General features: G+C 39.1%; 1 protein-coding gene across 1 annotated transcript in view; it reads left to right on the forward strand.

Annotated features, from left to right (window-relative positions):
- The window catches only part of CADPS2 (calcium dependent secretion activator 2), a 378,380-nt gene that overhangs the window by 357,421 nt on the left and 6,193 nt on the right, over nucleotides 1-14,766 (forward strand). The window contains 1 exon segment of the mRNA XM_023755323.1: nucleotides 14,645-14,749. Coding sequence (XP_023611091.1) covers nucleotides 14,645-14,749 — 105 coding nt within the window.

Raw genomic sequence — 14,766 nt, forward strand, 5'->3', positions numbered from 1 at the left:
TAGTCCTCAGGCCAACGCTCTTGCCACTGAGCCAAACCAGCTAGGGCGATTACTACAGTGTTTTTTCCAACATATGGCCTATTTACTAAAATTTGTTAACACAACAGTGAATTAATAAACCTGTTAACTTATTTTTAAATAAGACTGTGAAACAGCCTCTCCATTTTTAAAAAGATTTTTTAAATTAATTTTTTGAGAGAGAGGAAGGGACAGGGAGAGAGAAACATGGATGTAAGAGCAAAACATAGATCTGCTGCTTCATGCACACCCCTAACCGGGGATGAAGCTGCAATCAAGGCACATGTCCTGACCAGGAATCAAACCAGCAAGTTAGGACTCCGTTAATTTAATTATAAGCAAATCTTTGTTAAAAGCATTTTAAAATTAACAGAGTGTTCATTTTCACATGTGACATATGGACCGAAAATTTTGTCCATTACATGGAGGTCCACAAAACCGAGGGTCTAACGTAGTCTTTTTAAAATTCTTATTAAATCAAAGCCATCTACAACTCATCTAATCCCAATGTAAAAATAGGACAAAGATTTTCTAATTCTTAAATTCCATCCTTAATGTCTACAATGATGTTGCTTCCCACACTCTCAGGTTTCAGGACACACAGTGCCGGCCACAGGTGCCCATGTGTAGGGAGAGACACTGGTAACATTCCTGGAGGGCTTTGGGTCTCTGGTTGGAAAGTGGTGATGTTTTACATGTCAGAATTGACAGCTAGAGGAATTGCTGCAAGAGCACCCTCTGAGGTCATTTCCTAACGGCCAAGAACATGACAACACTGAGGGGTTGGCCAAAGTGCACCAACCCGCCCCTCTAAACCTCTGCAAATTGATTGGGCATTGCCCACCGTGAGTCCCTTTGAAACAATTTCATTTAGCGCTCATGTTGCTGAAGACACATCAGGGTGCAGTACTTAATTGGCAAATCATGCAAATGAAACATTCTCTTGTGTTATAAACTGATTAAACATTTAATTATTGAGGAGTTTCATCTCAGTGACATTTTTTTAAAATACTGTTGCGGTGTCTTCTAAAATTAAAAGTAATTCTTTAAATGGTAGTTAATCAGCTACATTCATCCAAACAGTGTTTGACAAGGATTAATTTCTCAGAAGTTTCCTTGAAAAAAAATTCTTTTCAGTAAAGAAACTCTAAATTAAACATTTAAGTAAAATTGACCTCAACTATATTGATGAGTTCAGTAGCCATTTTATGGTTCAATGCAATGAAAAGGAAAAGAAGGGGAAAAAAACAACTATTACAGGTAAGTGTGCTTCTCAAAAAAACTAATTTGGCACTTACTCCAAATAAGAAAGGGGGGAAATGCTCAGAATTTTTGAGTTTAGCATTTCACACTAATGCCCAAATTTTTGATTTGAGAATGTATTTCCATCCTCAGTAAGATCAATATTACTATCCTTAAGTTATTTAAAAATTCGGTTTATTGTCATGTTGATTTCCCAAGAATAGTGGAAGTCACCAGAGCCCCGGTAAGAATGGCTCCTAGTTAAACTTTCTTTCCATAACTACCTCGGAGTGTGTGTTTACCACTGACCATCTACTTTTTCAGTCATATTCTTGGATGAATTTCTTTGTGTGTATAATTAGCCTCTCTATTGGGAAGGCAGGCCAGACCCCACTAAGTCTAAAGACTTTTTCACCTTCTTACATGTCGTAAATTTGATGATAGCAGAGATCTATTCTCTTATATGTGAATGTTGATTTAAAAATAACAGTGTTCCTCTTTTCAGTGACCTTTCCCTCTCAAGTAACTGGAAAGTTTTTCTATATTCTGCATAAATGTGTATAGATTTCCACTACAGAGTATGTTCTTTTTGGCTTTGTGTGTATATAAAAAAAATTCAAATCTGAAACGTTAACTGTGGGTCCGTTATGCCCAACCGTGATTCTCCTATCAACACTCAGAATTGCACATTCACTTCTGTCACGTGGTGTAAGAATTCTATTTCTTTTCTATCACTAGAAAGAGATGGATGATATAAGCTCAGTGATGTACTCGAGGCTATTTGAGATCATTTATTTCTAAACAGGTAATGTTGTGTACCCTGGTGCCTCAGTGTGTACTAAAGACAGATACAAAGTTTGACCGAGTGTTTGATATCTGTGTTCTCTGAGCAGCATTTCATTCATTTTGCAGTCACCTGTGTTAACACTGTGTGGTTGAGCTGCTTTAGCACATTGTTTTCCAGTGTGTGTGTGTGTGTGTGTGTGTGTGTGTGTTTTCTTAATTGTATGTATTCCTGCATTGTTTTACCTACAGTATCTGGGCTCACATTGAAGTGGTTTGGCCTTTTTTAAGATAGTCATAGTCAAACTTGCTCTGTGTATTGTCTTACCTGCCTCAGTAAATGCCATACGGAGTTTGCTCTTTACCTTTTTTTTCCCTCAAAGTTTGTTTCCCTTTTAAACCTCTGCTCTCAAATTACAGCCGTCTGGTTCATTTTCGTTAATAACCCTTATTTTCATGTTATTATTTGTAAGTGTAAGAATTTATTTTTTTAAGGGATCTATTTTGATGTGTGGTTTGTGCCAAAACAGCTTTGGCAAGCCCAGGCGGGGCTCGGAGCGGCCAGAGGCCCTCATTTGAATCTAAGCTGTTGGTGAATGAAAACCTGAGAAACTTGAGAGAAGCGTGCCTAATTGCCTCAAAGAAAACGCATGGTAGCTTGTTGATCTTGTTTCTTTGATAATTCAAAATAATCTTCAAGAAATATGTGGCCTCCTTACTTATATTCTTGAAATGTGATCATGGGACACAATTGTCATTTGGCTCATTCCCAGAAATTCACAACCTTGCATGAGGCACCTGGACATATGTGGCAGGTCTGGTAGCATCAGCTAATTAACAACACAGGCTTAAACAGGCACCTCATCTGGCAGTGCAGTTAGTTGCCTGATGGTGCTCAGCGGGATTGGGTAGTGCTTTTTATTTTTCTATCCTAATGGTCTGCTGCCCACCTAATTTTGCCTTATTGTCAGTCACTACTTACCGCAGCTTGGGGCCCTCCCAGGAGGCTAAATTATTATCAAAGGATTAGGGAGATGTAGCCTTGCAGCTCTGACATTTCTGATTACTTGTCTATGCCAGAACACTAATTAGCTGTGACTAATTAAGAAAAATGTTCCTGCCATAGAAAACCATTTAAAAGAACTGAGAAGAAGAAAAGCAATTCAAAAGCTGAGCAGTGCTCAGATTTACGGATGCTCTTTAGATTTCCACCAGAGCCTTAACTCACCTTTAATAGTGCTCAGGATTAAAAAAAAAAATCTCACATGCGGACTGATCTGAGGGCTCTACTTGACTAGGGGGGGAAATATTGTTGATCACCTAAACACTCTTAGTAATGGTAAAATTGGCTTTGATGAACGGAAGATGACAAAACTTTCCTTTTCATCAGATATTTTTCTAACCACCAAATGCTTTCAGTGTGCATCTGCATTCATGCAACCATCCAATACCATAGACTTCATAGTCTTTGAAGAAATTAGAATATTCTTTCTACTGATTTTGCACACAATAGTTGAAAGGATTACTGGAAACAAGATGAGCATTCCAAAAGTCACTCGGTATTGGTTTCGTGCTGCGTTCACCTTTAAGATGGTCTGAAGTTCTGGCTTCCCCATGCAGAGCCCGGCTTTCCCTGGTGACTTGGCATGCTTGCACTGCAACTGGCCACGGTGCCTTCATGGAAATACACAGGCCTCCCCTGAGGCCAGCAGCTCTGTCCGTGGACCAGTGTGATGTTCTCATAGAACCGATAGCTGCTACTCTCCTTCTCTTCACACCTAACTCCATCAGCAAGTGATGCATGGCTTTAAGGCCATTTGCAACTCCCCCTGTCAGCCACCCCCTCCGCAAGCTTTCCCTGCAGCATCGTCACTGCCACTCACAAGTGGGCAGCACAGTGGCAGCCAGATGGCCACGATTATAAACACCTAAGCTTGAGACAGAGCCCTCGACTTCTCGATCTCAGCTCAATCCTAGATAAGTGACCATCTAAATGTTGCTCTCTTAATCTGTGCAAAATATTTTTTTAAATAAATATATTTTATTGATTTTTCACAGAGAGGAAAGGAGAGGGATAGAGAGTTAGAAATATCGATGAGAGAGAAACATCGATCAGCTGCCTCCTGCACACCTCCTACTGGGGATGTGCCCGCAACCAACGTACATGCCCTTGGCCAGAATCGAACCTGGGACCTTTCAGTCCACAGGCCGACGCTCTATCCACTGAGTCAAACCGGTTAGGGCAAGGGCAAAACATTTTGTTCAGATTAAAGAAGATTCTCACCTCTGCCTCACCTAAATTCTTCATGCTGTTTTTTCTTGTTTTTGTTTTTTGTTTGGTTGGTTTTTGTTCCGAGGATATTTTCCCATTAGAGAGAATGGAAGGGAGGAGGAGAGAGAGAGAAACATTGATGTGAGACAGACACATCAGTTGGTTGCCTCCTGCATGCCCTCCGACCAGGGCCAGGGATCAAGCCTGCAACCAAGGTACGTGTCTTTGACTGGAGTCAAACCCAGGACCCTTCAGTTTGCAGGCTGACGCTCTATCCACTGAGCCAAACCAGCTAAGGCCTTCATGTTGTTTTTGAAACCCATTTCTCCTTTTCCTCTCAGTGGAGAACAAAAAGCAGGTAACCAGCATCCTCTAGGGCAGCGGTTCTCAACCTGTGGGTCGCGACCCCTTTGGCAGTCGAACGACCCTTTCACAGGGGTCGCCTAAGACCATCCTGCATATCAGATATTTACATTACAATTCCTAACAGTAGCAACATTACAGTTATGAAGTAGCAACGAAAATAATTTTATGGTTGGGTCACAACATGAGGAACTGTATTTAAAGGGCCAGAAGGTTGAGAACCACTGCTCTAGGGAATGATCTGTCCCTTGTGTGAAGACTGTTATTAAGCCACCTGTCATACCTGTCTGCTCCAGAACAAGCAATCCCTGTTTGTTTAACTTCTCTGCATAGGCCCCTCTCTAGCCCTTTAATCATCCTTGTGGCTGTTCTTTGAAACTTCTCAAAGTGTCCTCTGTTGTGCGTAAGGTTCAGAGTCAGGAATGGGATGCGGTATTTGAATGTGGCTGAACAAGATTCTTTCCAGCCACATCGCTGCTTAGGCATTCTGATACATAACTGCCCGTCCTGTTGCTCTCCTGATCCTCAAATGTGGCTTCATGTTCTGTCCACAGCTCTTCCCGCTGACTTTCCCCTCAGTTACTGCCTGTCGTGTACCCTTACAAAGGATATGGTTATTAATGTAGAATGTTCATTCTGTCCACGTTTTGAATGCATATGGTCTAGAAAACAGATCCAGTTCACCATTCAGTTACTATGTGTAAGGAATGGTGGTGAAAGCGGGGATTAAAAGGTTAGGCTTTGGTGTGGCCCCACGTAGTTGGCTATCGCTGTCACAATGACTCAGGATTCTAATTGGAATAGGAAAGTGAAACCCCTCTTATTAATAATTTATTCATCCAACCAGCATTTATTGGGCATTTCCTAAAGGCCACAGACTGTGCTAGAGGCTGAGAATATAATGTGACACAAGATAGACCGTCTTAAGGGAGCTTATAGTCTTAGTATCAGATGGGTTTTTCGAAAAAGTTGTAAATTAAAATGTTTTACATGCCCTTTCAAAATACATTCTAGTGATCACCTGTGACATGTGTTAGTTTATTTCCGTCTGTTACAAGAGCATGATTAGAAACTTGCTGAAAGTGAGGCCAAACACAAAGTGTGTACCTTGCTCCAGTGTTTGCAATGTCAAGTGCTATGACTGTGAGATAAGGGCGCCCCCTCCCCTCTCCACCCTCTAAGACAGCGGTTCTCAACCTGTGGGTCGTGACCCCTTTGGGGGTTGAACGACCCTTTCACAGGGGTCGCCTAAGACCATCGGAAAACACATATATAATTACATATTGTTTTTGTGATTAATCACTATGCTTTAATTATGTTCAATTTGTAACAATGAAAATACATCCTGCATATCAGATATTTACATGACGATTCCTAACAGTAGCAAAATTACAGTTATGAAGTAGCAACGAAAATAATTTTATGGTTGGGGGTCACCACAACATGAGGAACTGTATTAAAGGGTTGCGGCATTAGGAAGGTTGAGAACCACTGGTCTAAGAGTTCTTTGCTCCAAACCTGGCTCACACCAGCTCCCGGGTGGGGGGGGGGGTGCTCTAATGTTCCCTCAAACTGAAGTCAGCAATGCTGTCGCAGTGATGTTTTCTGCCCTTTTCACAGACAGCGCACAAAGCCAACAAGTGTAGAAGGCATGAGGACAGGTTAGGTGGAGGTACAAATGCACAGGCCGCACAGCCAGCCCTGCTCCAGATGTGCCCCAGAGCCTCAGAGAGCCCCCAGGAGTGGGCACCAGTGCCCTGAGCACCTGCTGGAGAGGCAGCCCCCTGAACACATCAACAACAGCGGGGAGTATCATCAGACTGTTGTGCAAACGTGTATATATGTGTGACACTCATATATGGACATGGACATGGGGGTGATTAGGACTTTCTCCTTTATTTAACTCATCACCTAAATGAAATTAGACTGTCACCTTTAAAGCTCTGTTTTAGTCCTGTGTTCAATTTCTTTAGCCAAAATCAGTTGTTTACTTTTGGGTGATTTCTACAGTTTTAACATCTATCAAATTACTTTTCTATTCATGAATGATGATTTAAGTCAGCAATAAATCTGGCTCTCACATTCTTCTGTCCTTTTTCTATTGAAAGGCTGCCCTGTCACTATTATATGTGTAGCATTTCATATTTCCAAATATTTAAAGCATTCAGTCCTTCAACAACTAGGCAATGCATGTTGTGTGCCTGACATTCTGGAAAGGGCTGGAGGTAGCAATAAAAATATGAATCATTGCTGTTTTGTGGATACAGCCCATTGAGGTGGACATACAGTACGTTCTACAATGTTTTTATAGACACCCGTACAGAGTTCTAGGAGCAGAAATACAGGAGCAGCTAACTCTACCTAGTAAGAGAGAGTATTGGATTTATAGCAGAAACAATGGTTGAACTGAGTCTTAAAGGTCAACTTGGATCTGGCTGGGGAACCGTGTGTGGGGTTAAACGTCGAGACAGTGGACTGGCCCAGAAAGTTTGCTGACAAGGGTTCCCATGGGAGTGCACTGAGTCGGAGGCAGAAAGGTAGCCATGTGCTTCAGTCCTCACAGCACTCTCGAAAACTCATTTTGGAATGATTGTTCCCCATTTTTTTATAAGAAGACTGAAGCAAAAAAAAGTCTGCTAATTCTTAGACCTGGGTTTTATCTCAAAACAACTTGTTCCATTCAGTTGCAGTTCCTGGAGTCCAATTTATTTTTTACCCGGATACCCTTCATTATTGATTTAGATGCAGTACTGACCAAAATGTTATCTATAGTGTTCAAAATGAACCACTCAACTATATGAAAAGGTCAAAGTGCCCCAATGAACTATTCATGGGCTATGACTGTGCCCCAAACTGGTGCATATGCCAGTATAATTGGATTGACCCGAGTTCATTTTAGTCAAAAGAGTCGTCAAACTAGTGTCCACCCCATCACTTAGTAACAACTGATTATCTGAAATTTTCACTTTATAGTCATTAGTCTTTATAACATTCGGGAAAGAACCACAGAATAAATGTACAGAAGTGCTTGCCCACTTGGTGATGATGAATATTAAGAACAGTATGAATATTAAGAACAGCTTTATTTTAGTCTCCTGTGTAGTGTGGAGAAAGGCAGGCTAGTGGAATAACATTGCCGTCAGGACACCTTGGAATGAAGGGAGTTCGGATTAATGTCATAGTAGTGAGTGGAAAAGAGCTTGTGAGACTCCCAAGTTCTGGAACTTGCCCTGCTCGGTAACTCACTCTGTTTTGTATCTGAAAAGGTTCTAATTCACCTGAAAATATCTTGGTTTTTACATTGAGACATTTTAAAAAAGTAAAAGTATGAAAAAAAAAGTATTGAACTTCAAGAACAGGAAAGTTTTTCCAGTATTTAACAAGCATTTATTAGATACCAGTTGTATGCCAAACCTGCCAGGTTAGCTCTTTTTACATTTTCTCATCATAGTGCTCGTGAACTCTCATTTGCAGACTTCCTGGTAGAGTTTTAAAAAGTACAAATCACCCTGAATGTGAGGCTATTGGACATGGAAGAAAAAAGACATGAATCAAATACTTCTCTGGCCTGTGGTTTTAAAAAAGAAGAAAGCTACAAACATGGATCGGGTCCCCTTATAAATGAGCCAACGACCTTTGTCCACATTGCCTTGTTTTGTTACAGTGAAAAAAAAATCCTTTCTGGTATTCCTAAGCATTTGGGTGTATGGCACTTTAAAATGTCTTAAGGGGACCTGTGGGAGATGTGTAGCTTAAGAGCCATTTGGTTGGTTACCTAACAGGGAGTGTGGTTCTTTAAATAATTTATTTACATATTACATCATTGGGTTTACAGATATATTTGAAAATGTAGATTGCGTTAACTTGTAAGGAAATATGATGGACTTAACAGTATCTCCTGTATGACTTCACAGTCCTGTGTGAGATCGACTAGCAAGAGCCACCAGGAATGATCGAGTTGTTTTCTTAGTTGTCTGCTAGAAGCAACAAATTATCCTTAAAGAATCAGAGATTTTATTGACAGAACAAACTGTTTTCTAGAAAGAAATTGAATAGCCTAGAGTCGTGAGCACAGACTCTGGAGTTTAGATAGAAGATAAAAATCGTAATCCTGCCACTTATGCTGGCATAAATTTGGATTAATTGCTTAATCTAAACCCAGTTATCTACCCATAAGCTCAGTTTTCATAGGCAGAATGGGGATGATAATAGCCATCCATCAAGGTTGTAAGAATTAAATGACATTTTAACTGATGCACTCGATTAAGAAAAATATGTCAGATTCCTTTATAATAGGAATTCATAAAGAAAATAGTAATAAGAATAACTGCATCTTACAGTTCTTTATAAATCTCATGCATTCCTCATTACACTTTGTTTGACTTTTATATGGCACTACTTCATTAAAATACCAAAATGAGTAAGTTAAAAAACAAATAGGTGATAGAAAGTTCTGGAGCTCTAAGCTTGCATTTTTTTTTTCAAGAATAAAGCTATATTTAGGCCACATATGAAAGGAAAAAATATGGCAATTTAGCTTTCCCCCTCATTTTTACAAGAATCACAAGCTATAGTGTTTCTAATCATGCCCTTTACTCTGACAAATATAACCTCATGGTATTTCTGGAGATTATCAGAATCTAATTATTTTAGAGCTATATTCATAAAGCCTGCCCTTCACATTACAGATGAGAAAACTGAGGCGTAGAGAAAGCCAGTGATGGGCTCAATAAAGCAGAGAGTAGCATGAAAGGGGGCCGCACTACTCGCCTCTCAGCTTCCCTCCTTTGCTCTGCTGTGTCGTCAGCCAGCCCTCGGCTGCCACGTGGAGACGCGAGTCTCTGTCTTCCATCCTGGGTCTCGCTGGGAATGTTGATAAGTGTAGGTTAGGCCTGTATTTAACCATAAGACTGGCTTCGGTTTTCCTTACATATAGCCCTTACTCTTATTCCAAGCCAACAACAAATTCACACTTAACACTTCCAAAATGATTGTGTTTTGGGGTCTGTTTTGTGAAGCTAAATATGGTCATTTTCGCAGGATGCCTTGAACAGAGGAGGAAATGTTGATATCACTGTATCCAACTTACCATTAAAATAAACTTTGCATTTTAATGTTTAGAAATGGGAAGTGAGTGGCGCTAAATTTAGTTACACTACAGAGATGTACGATCGACAGTGTGTACGTAATAACACATTTCTATGTACTTGTTAATAGACTGGTGAAACTGTCAGGCATGAATATTTCTAAGTATTTTGTTGCTCTCTAAAGCTACCAGTCATCCTAAAGGATGGCTTATATTTATCAAACATATCAAAACCTTCAGCATTTCAAGAATATTATGTTTTTATTCTATTAAACCTTGCATTAAAAAGGTACATCTTTTCTAAGGTGAGATTTTCTAGATGGTATTTCAACACAGTGATTCAGTGCCTGTAAAACAGCTTCTCTTGAAATAGATGAAGACATACATGCCTACTGTGGAAGTTCAGCCACTCCATATCGTTAGTGCACTAAAAAGTGTTGGTTCTTTTCTATTTTTTCTGTTGTTCACCTATTGAGACGAGCATAGCTGGAGAAAAATGAGAGTAGATCAACTAGTTGCACCAATTCATAATCAATAAAAAGCTAAACACTTAAGCAGAAAATATGTCACAGATTTGTCCCCTGGCAAAGCGGCTATTTTTACCTTGCCATCATCATCAGAAGCCACATTCTGACGGAAATCATTTGCTGGAAGCAGCCGCGATATATAAACCCTATGTGGTCTTGTGAGTCAGATTTAGGAATATCAGCTACAGAGGGCCTAAAGGCATTGTGCATTAGTATGTATTGAGACCTCATTGCAGGTGGCAAGCAGCTGGACTTGTTAAAAATAAAACTTCCCAAATAAATGTGCAATGCTGGTTTCCAGGCAATACGCATTATACTTAATCGAATCATCCTTAAAATGTTATACATTAGCAGAAAGGGAACCTGTGCGCATTTAGTATATTTGTTTTGCATCTCCACTGGCCAACAGAATAGTGGAATTCCTTAACTGCTTCTCTTTAACTTGCATGAAGAAAGCACGGTATGTTGCTAAATCTCTTTTCACCCGCGCTGCAGAGAAACAACTTTAATCCTTGTTAGAAAATTGCCGAGTCTGGGGCTGACAAAGAGCTCATGCTTGTTCCATTGTTAGTGCTCCGGGGCCCCGAGAGCAGAGCCCTTTACAGCTGCAAGGATCCCGCCCGGCTCAGCTGCACTATTTAGGAGAGGAGGTTTGTCAATTTCTATTGACAATGGAGAGAATTTTTCAGGGCCTGTAGTAGTGTGGCACAGTTGGGGATCAATGCCAGCCATTCAGGCTGCACCCTCTTTCATTGCTTTGGTTTGTTAATTCAAGACTAAAGGTCCACGGAGGGGGTTCGGGGTGTTTAAGAAAGCTGATGAACTGTTTAAGAAAGCTGATGAACTGCAAGCGCTCATAGCCGTGGTGTGGCAATTTCCATAGTCAGTGGCAACTCCGGGCACGGAGGGAGCTGTGTCCTTGTTGACCCTCTTGTTATTAAAAATGCACAAGTGCTGCGCTTCTCAATATTTCCACACTCTTTCATTGTCAATACCACCTTCTGAGCCCTTCAGCTTGTTGCTTGCTCTAAAGATCTTCTTAGATTGGGTTTGAAAACTTCACCTTAAACACTAGATTAGACTGATGTTCTGTTTTCCGTGCTCCTGTTGATTTGTTGAACCTTCCCAGGGCTGGAAAGCAAGTAGCAGCTTGATGGGGAGACGGGCTGCTAATATGATTTACCAGTCTACAGTCATGCACAATAAGTGTGAATAAATACAGGGGTCTCACAGAGTCAACCCTAGCCTTTCCTTTCCTTTTATTTTTGCTTTAAAAGAGATATCTCAAGAAAATGAAGTGAGTAATACATGCCCTTACAGGAGCTGAATGAACCACAAAAAGAAAAAAAAATCTATATTTTGTTAACGTGGTAGGCTGCTGTCATGGATTGGTGTAGGGGAAAAAAAAGATAGAATATACACTGACTGCTTTATTCCAAAGCAAAGAATAAAGCAATAATGCCACAGCCCTGGCTCCAGGGCAAGCCACAGCGCCCCTTCCTTGTCAGCCCCTGACGGGAAAAGGGAATAGTCAACCAAGTTCTTTTAAAAAATTAACTTTTCCAAAATGAAAGGGCATTTTCGAACACTCAGACTTCACTGCACATTCATCCTTTTTCAAAACGTTTTCCCTTTGTTTTGGGAGGGTGGTTTGGTTTGGTGGGGGCAGGGGCTGAAGCTAAGCTGCTATCTTGGACTTTTTTCTCAAGATGAAAACCTAGGACTCACCATACTTCAGCACCCCAAAGAGAAAAATACCAGTTCCAGCTCCAGAAATAGGAAAATGCTAGAAATTTGTTTTGTGTGTGTGTGTGTGTGTGTGTGTGTGTGTGTTTCATCCTATACAAGAAAGGAGAGTGTTTTTGTTTTTGTTACTTTATTCTTAGTAGCAACATAAACTGAGCTACTGCTTTCTCTTCATTTGCTTGATTTAGCTGAAGTTCTTCAAAATGCTTTGACATGGGAACCAAAAAATATGCATTCTTACCAGATACTATCATTTTTCTTATAGAATTTTCCATATAGAATAATTTGTTGGCCTTTAAAGTAAGATTATGGTAAAGGAGCTTAAAAATTCTACTTAACAGTAGTTCTCTTTTTTCCCCTGTGTTTTTATGTGTGTGTTTTTGTTAACTTTGGATCATTTATTCTAAAATTGTTTTTTTTCTAAAATTATAATTTTGCCATTTTTATTAAAGATATTACCACATTAAAAATAAATTTCTGTGTTACATTAGGTGTCTTTTTGATTACCACATAACCATTAGTATTATTCATATGTAATAGAAAAATGAAGTAAAATTAATTTTAAATTATGTAAGGATTTTTTAAAGAAAAAATACATATGGAGCAATTTAAGAAAGTATTTCCATTTCCTCAAGTTCATACAACTTACCATTTTTATAGTACCTGCACAGACAGATTAACTAGTATGTTATGCTAGACTTCATACAATTTATCATATTTTACCCCCCCTCCCCCAACAAAAAGAAAATTTTATTATCCCCTGCAGAAGGAATAGAATTTAAGAGTCATAACCATCATGACTACTAGTATATTTTAGCTTTCAAATTATGTGGGAAGGAGTAAGGGTCTTAATTCAGTGTCTTCAGTATCACCAGTCCGGTGAGTGTTTACCCGTATTAAAATAGAACTCAAGAAGTTAAGACTAAAAATAATTTGAAATAAGAAAGCATAGAATTTAAATGGTATCAGAAATAAAGAGATTATAAATGATTTTAGATTTAGTATGTCAGCAGAAGTACTGAATTCATTAGCAATTCATTTTTTAAGAGTTTAGGAATTTGTCTCATTTTATAAAACTTATTTCTGATACTTTTACATGTCTTAAAATTAAGAAAGTAATCTTTAGAAAAGAGCAAAATTAGGTACATGAATAACATTTTTTAAAGATCATAGTCTAACCAATTTTTAAAATGTTCATTCATCCATTTGATATCATAGTATTTAGTAAATCAGTTCTTCACTTTATCTAGCTTATCTCATTCTAAACATGTATGTTCAGTGTACTAACAAATCAATAGAAAGAAGTCTGATGAATATGAAACCAAATTCATTCTTAACTTATGCTTAAAATACCATTTCTTTTACGAAATTTTATTAGAACAATGTTACTACAAGTCCAGATGAATTTCAGACTTATTTGTATCCCTTGAGGTTTCTCTTAGAAGTTGAATTTACTGTTTTATTATGTGAAGAAAAATATTTAAGTTTTTTTATGTTCAAATACCTACAAACATATGCATACGTGTGTGACCTGTAGTGTCACTATGTTTATGTATACAAACAAGGTACGAGATTTCTTCTCTTTCAAAAACTCTCATCATCTCCTAAGTGCTGAATAGACGGGTATTTCTCATGGTTACCTGAACGAGTAGCATGATTATTCTTACAGAATCACCTAAACCAAGCTTGGCGCATGGTAGTCATTGAATCTCTTAAAATGTCACCACTGACAGATTGCCTTTTTTTGGACAACTGGAACAAAATCCCTCCTTTTGCTACACTTGCAGACATTAAAGATGAATAGGAAATTACACTGAAGAAGAATTTCAGTTTTCCCCTAAAGAGAGTTGTAATAAACAGAGGTAAATGAACCATCCAAAACCCTCGCAAAATGGAACAGAAACTTTCCTTTCAACTGACAGCTGTTTTGTGATTCTTATAAGACACGAGGAAAAAACAAAAGTCAGAAGAATTCCATCCTGATGATGTTCATGCCTACAACCTAAAGTTTTTATTTGAGGTGGTTTTAAAAGATTTTGGCAAATACTTGACAATCAATAACAGGTACATGTGTGCTTGAGGATTGTAGTTCAGTAAGCTGTGGCTATTTTTGCCATCACTCCTTCAAAATGTTATTTCTAGGTATTGACTACATGCATTATGGCATAATGCACCTACTCTTGGATTTTTACATAACATACAAGCTAATGGCAAATTTTCCTTTGAAAATTATTTACCTGTTTTTTCCTGCTATTTGGCAGTCCATTCAGTCCCATAACGTGTATCTAGTACCCATTGTTACCTACAAATTGCAAAGCAGGCCAGTAGGCAGCAAGTGCAAAAACACTGTTTCCCATGAATATGTTACTGCTGAAAGCCTGTAATGTTAATTCATGGGAAGAACAGGCCAGGTCAGCTTAGCAGATTCTCTAGCTAAACATACAATTCTGTTAACAGGAAATTATAGCGTTATTGACTTCAAGTGCTGATCTGTGGTCATTTCAGAGTGTTTCATTACCCCCTCATTACCGAATCTGTTAAATGAATATTGCAGAGGTTTTTTTTCTTTCCTCTTCTCCTCCCCTCTGCCCCCATCCCTCTTTCCAGCAATGGTACAGCAGTTCCATGAAAGTCATCTGTGTGTGGTTGGCGGACAGATTAGACCTTCAGCTTCATATTTACCAACTGAAGACGCTCATCAAGATCGTGAAGGTAAACGAAATGTGTGT

This window comes from Myotis lucifugus, unplaced genomic scaffold (assembly GCF_000147115.1).
Source record: "Myotis lucifugus unplaced genomic scaffold, Myoluc2.0 scaffold_73, whole genome shotgun sequence".
Lineage (NCBI taxonomy): Eukaryota > Metazoa > Chordata > Mammalia > Chiroptera > Vespertilionidae > Myotis > Myotis lucifugus.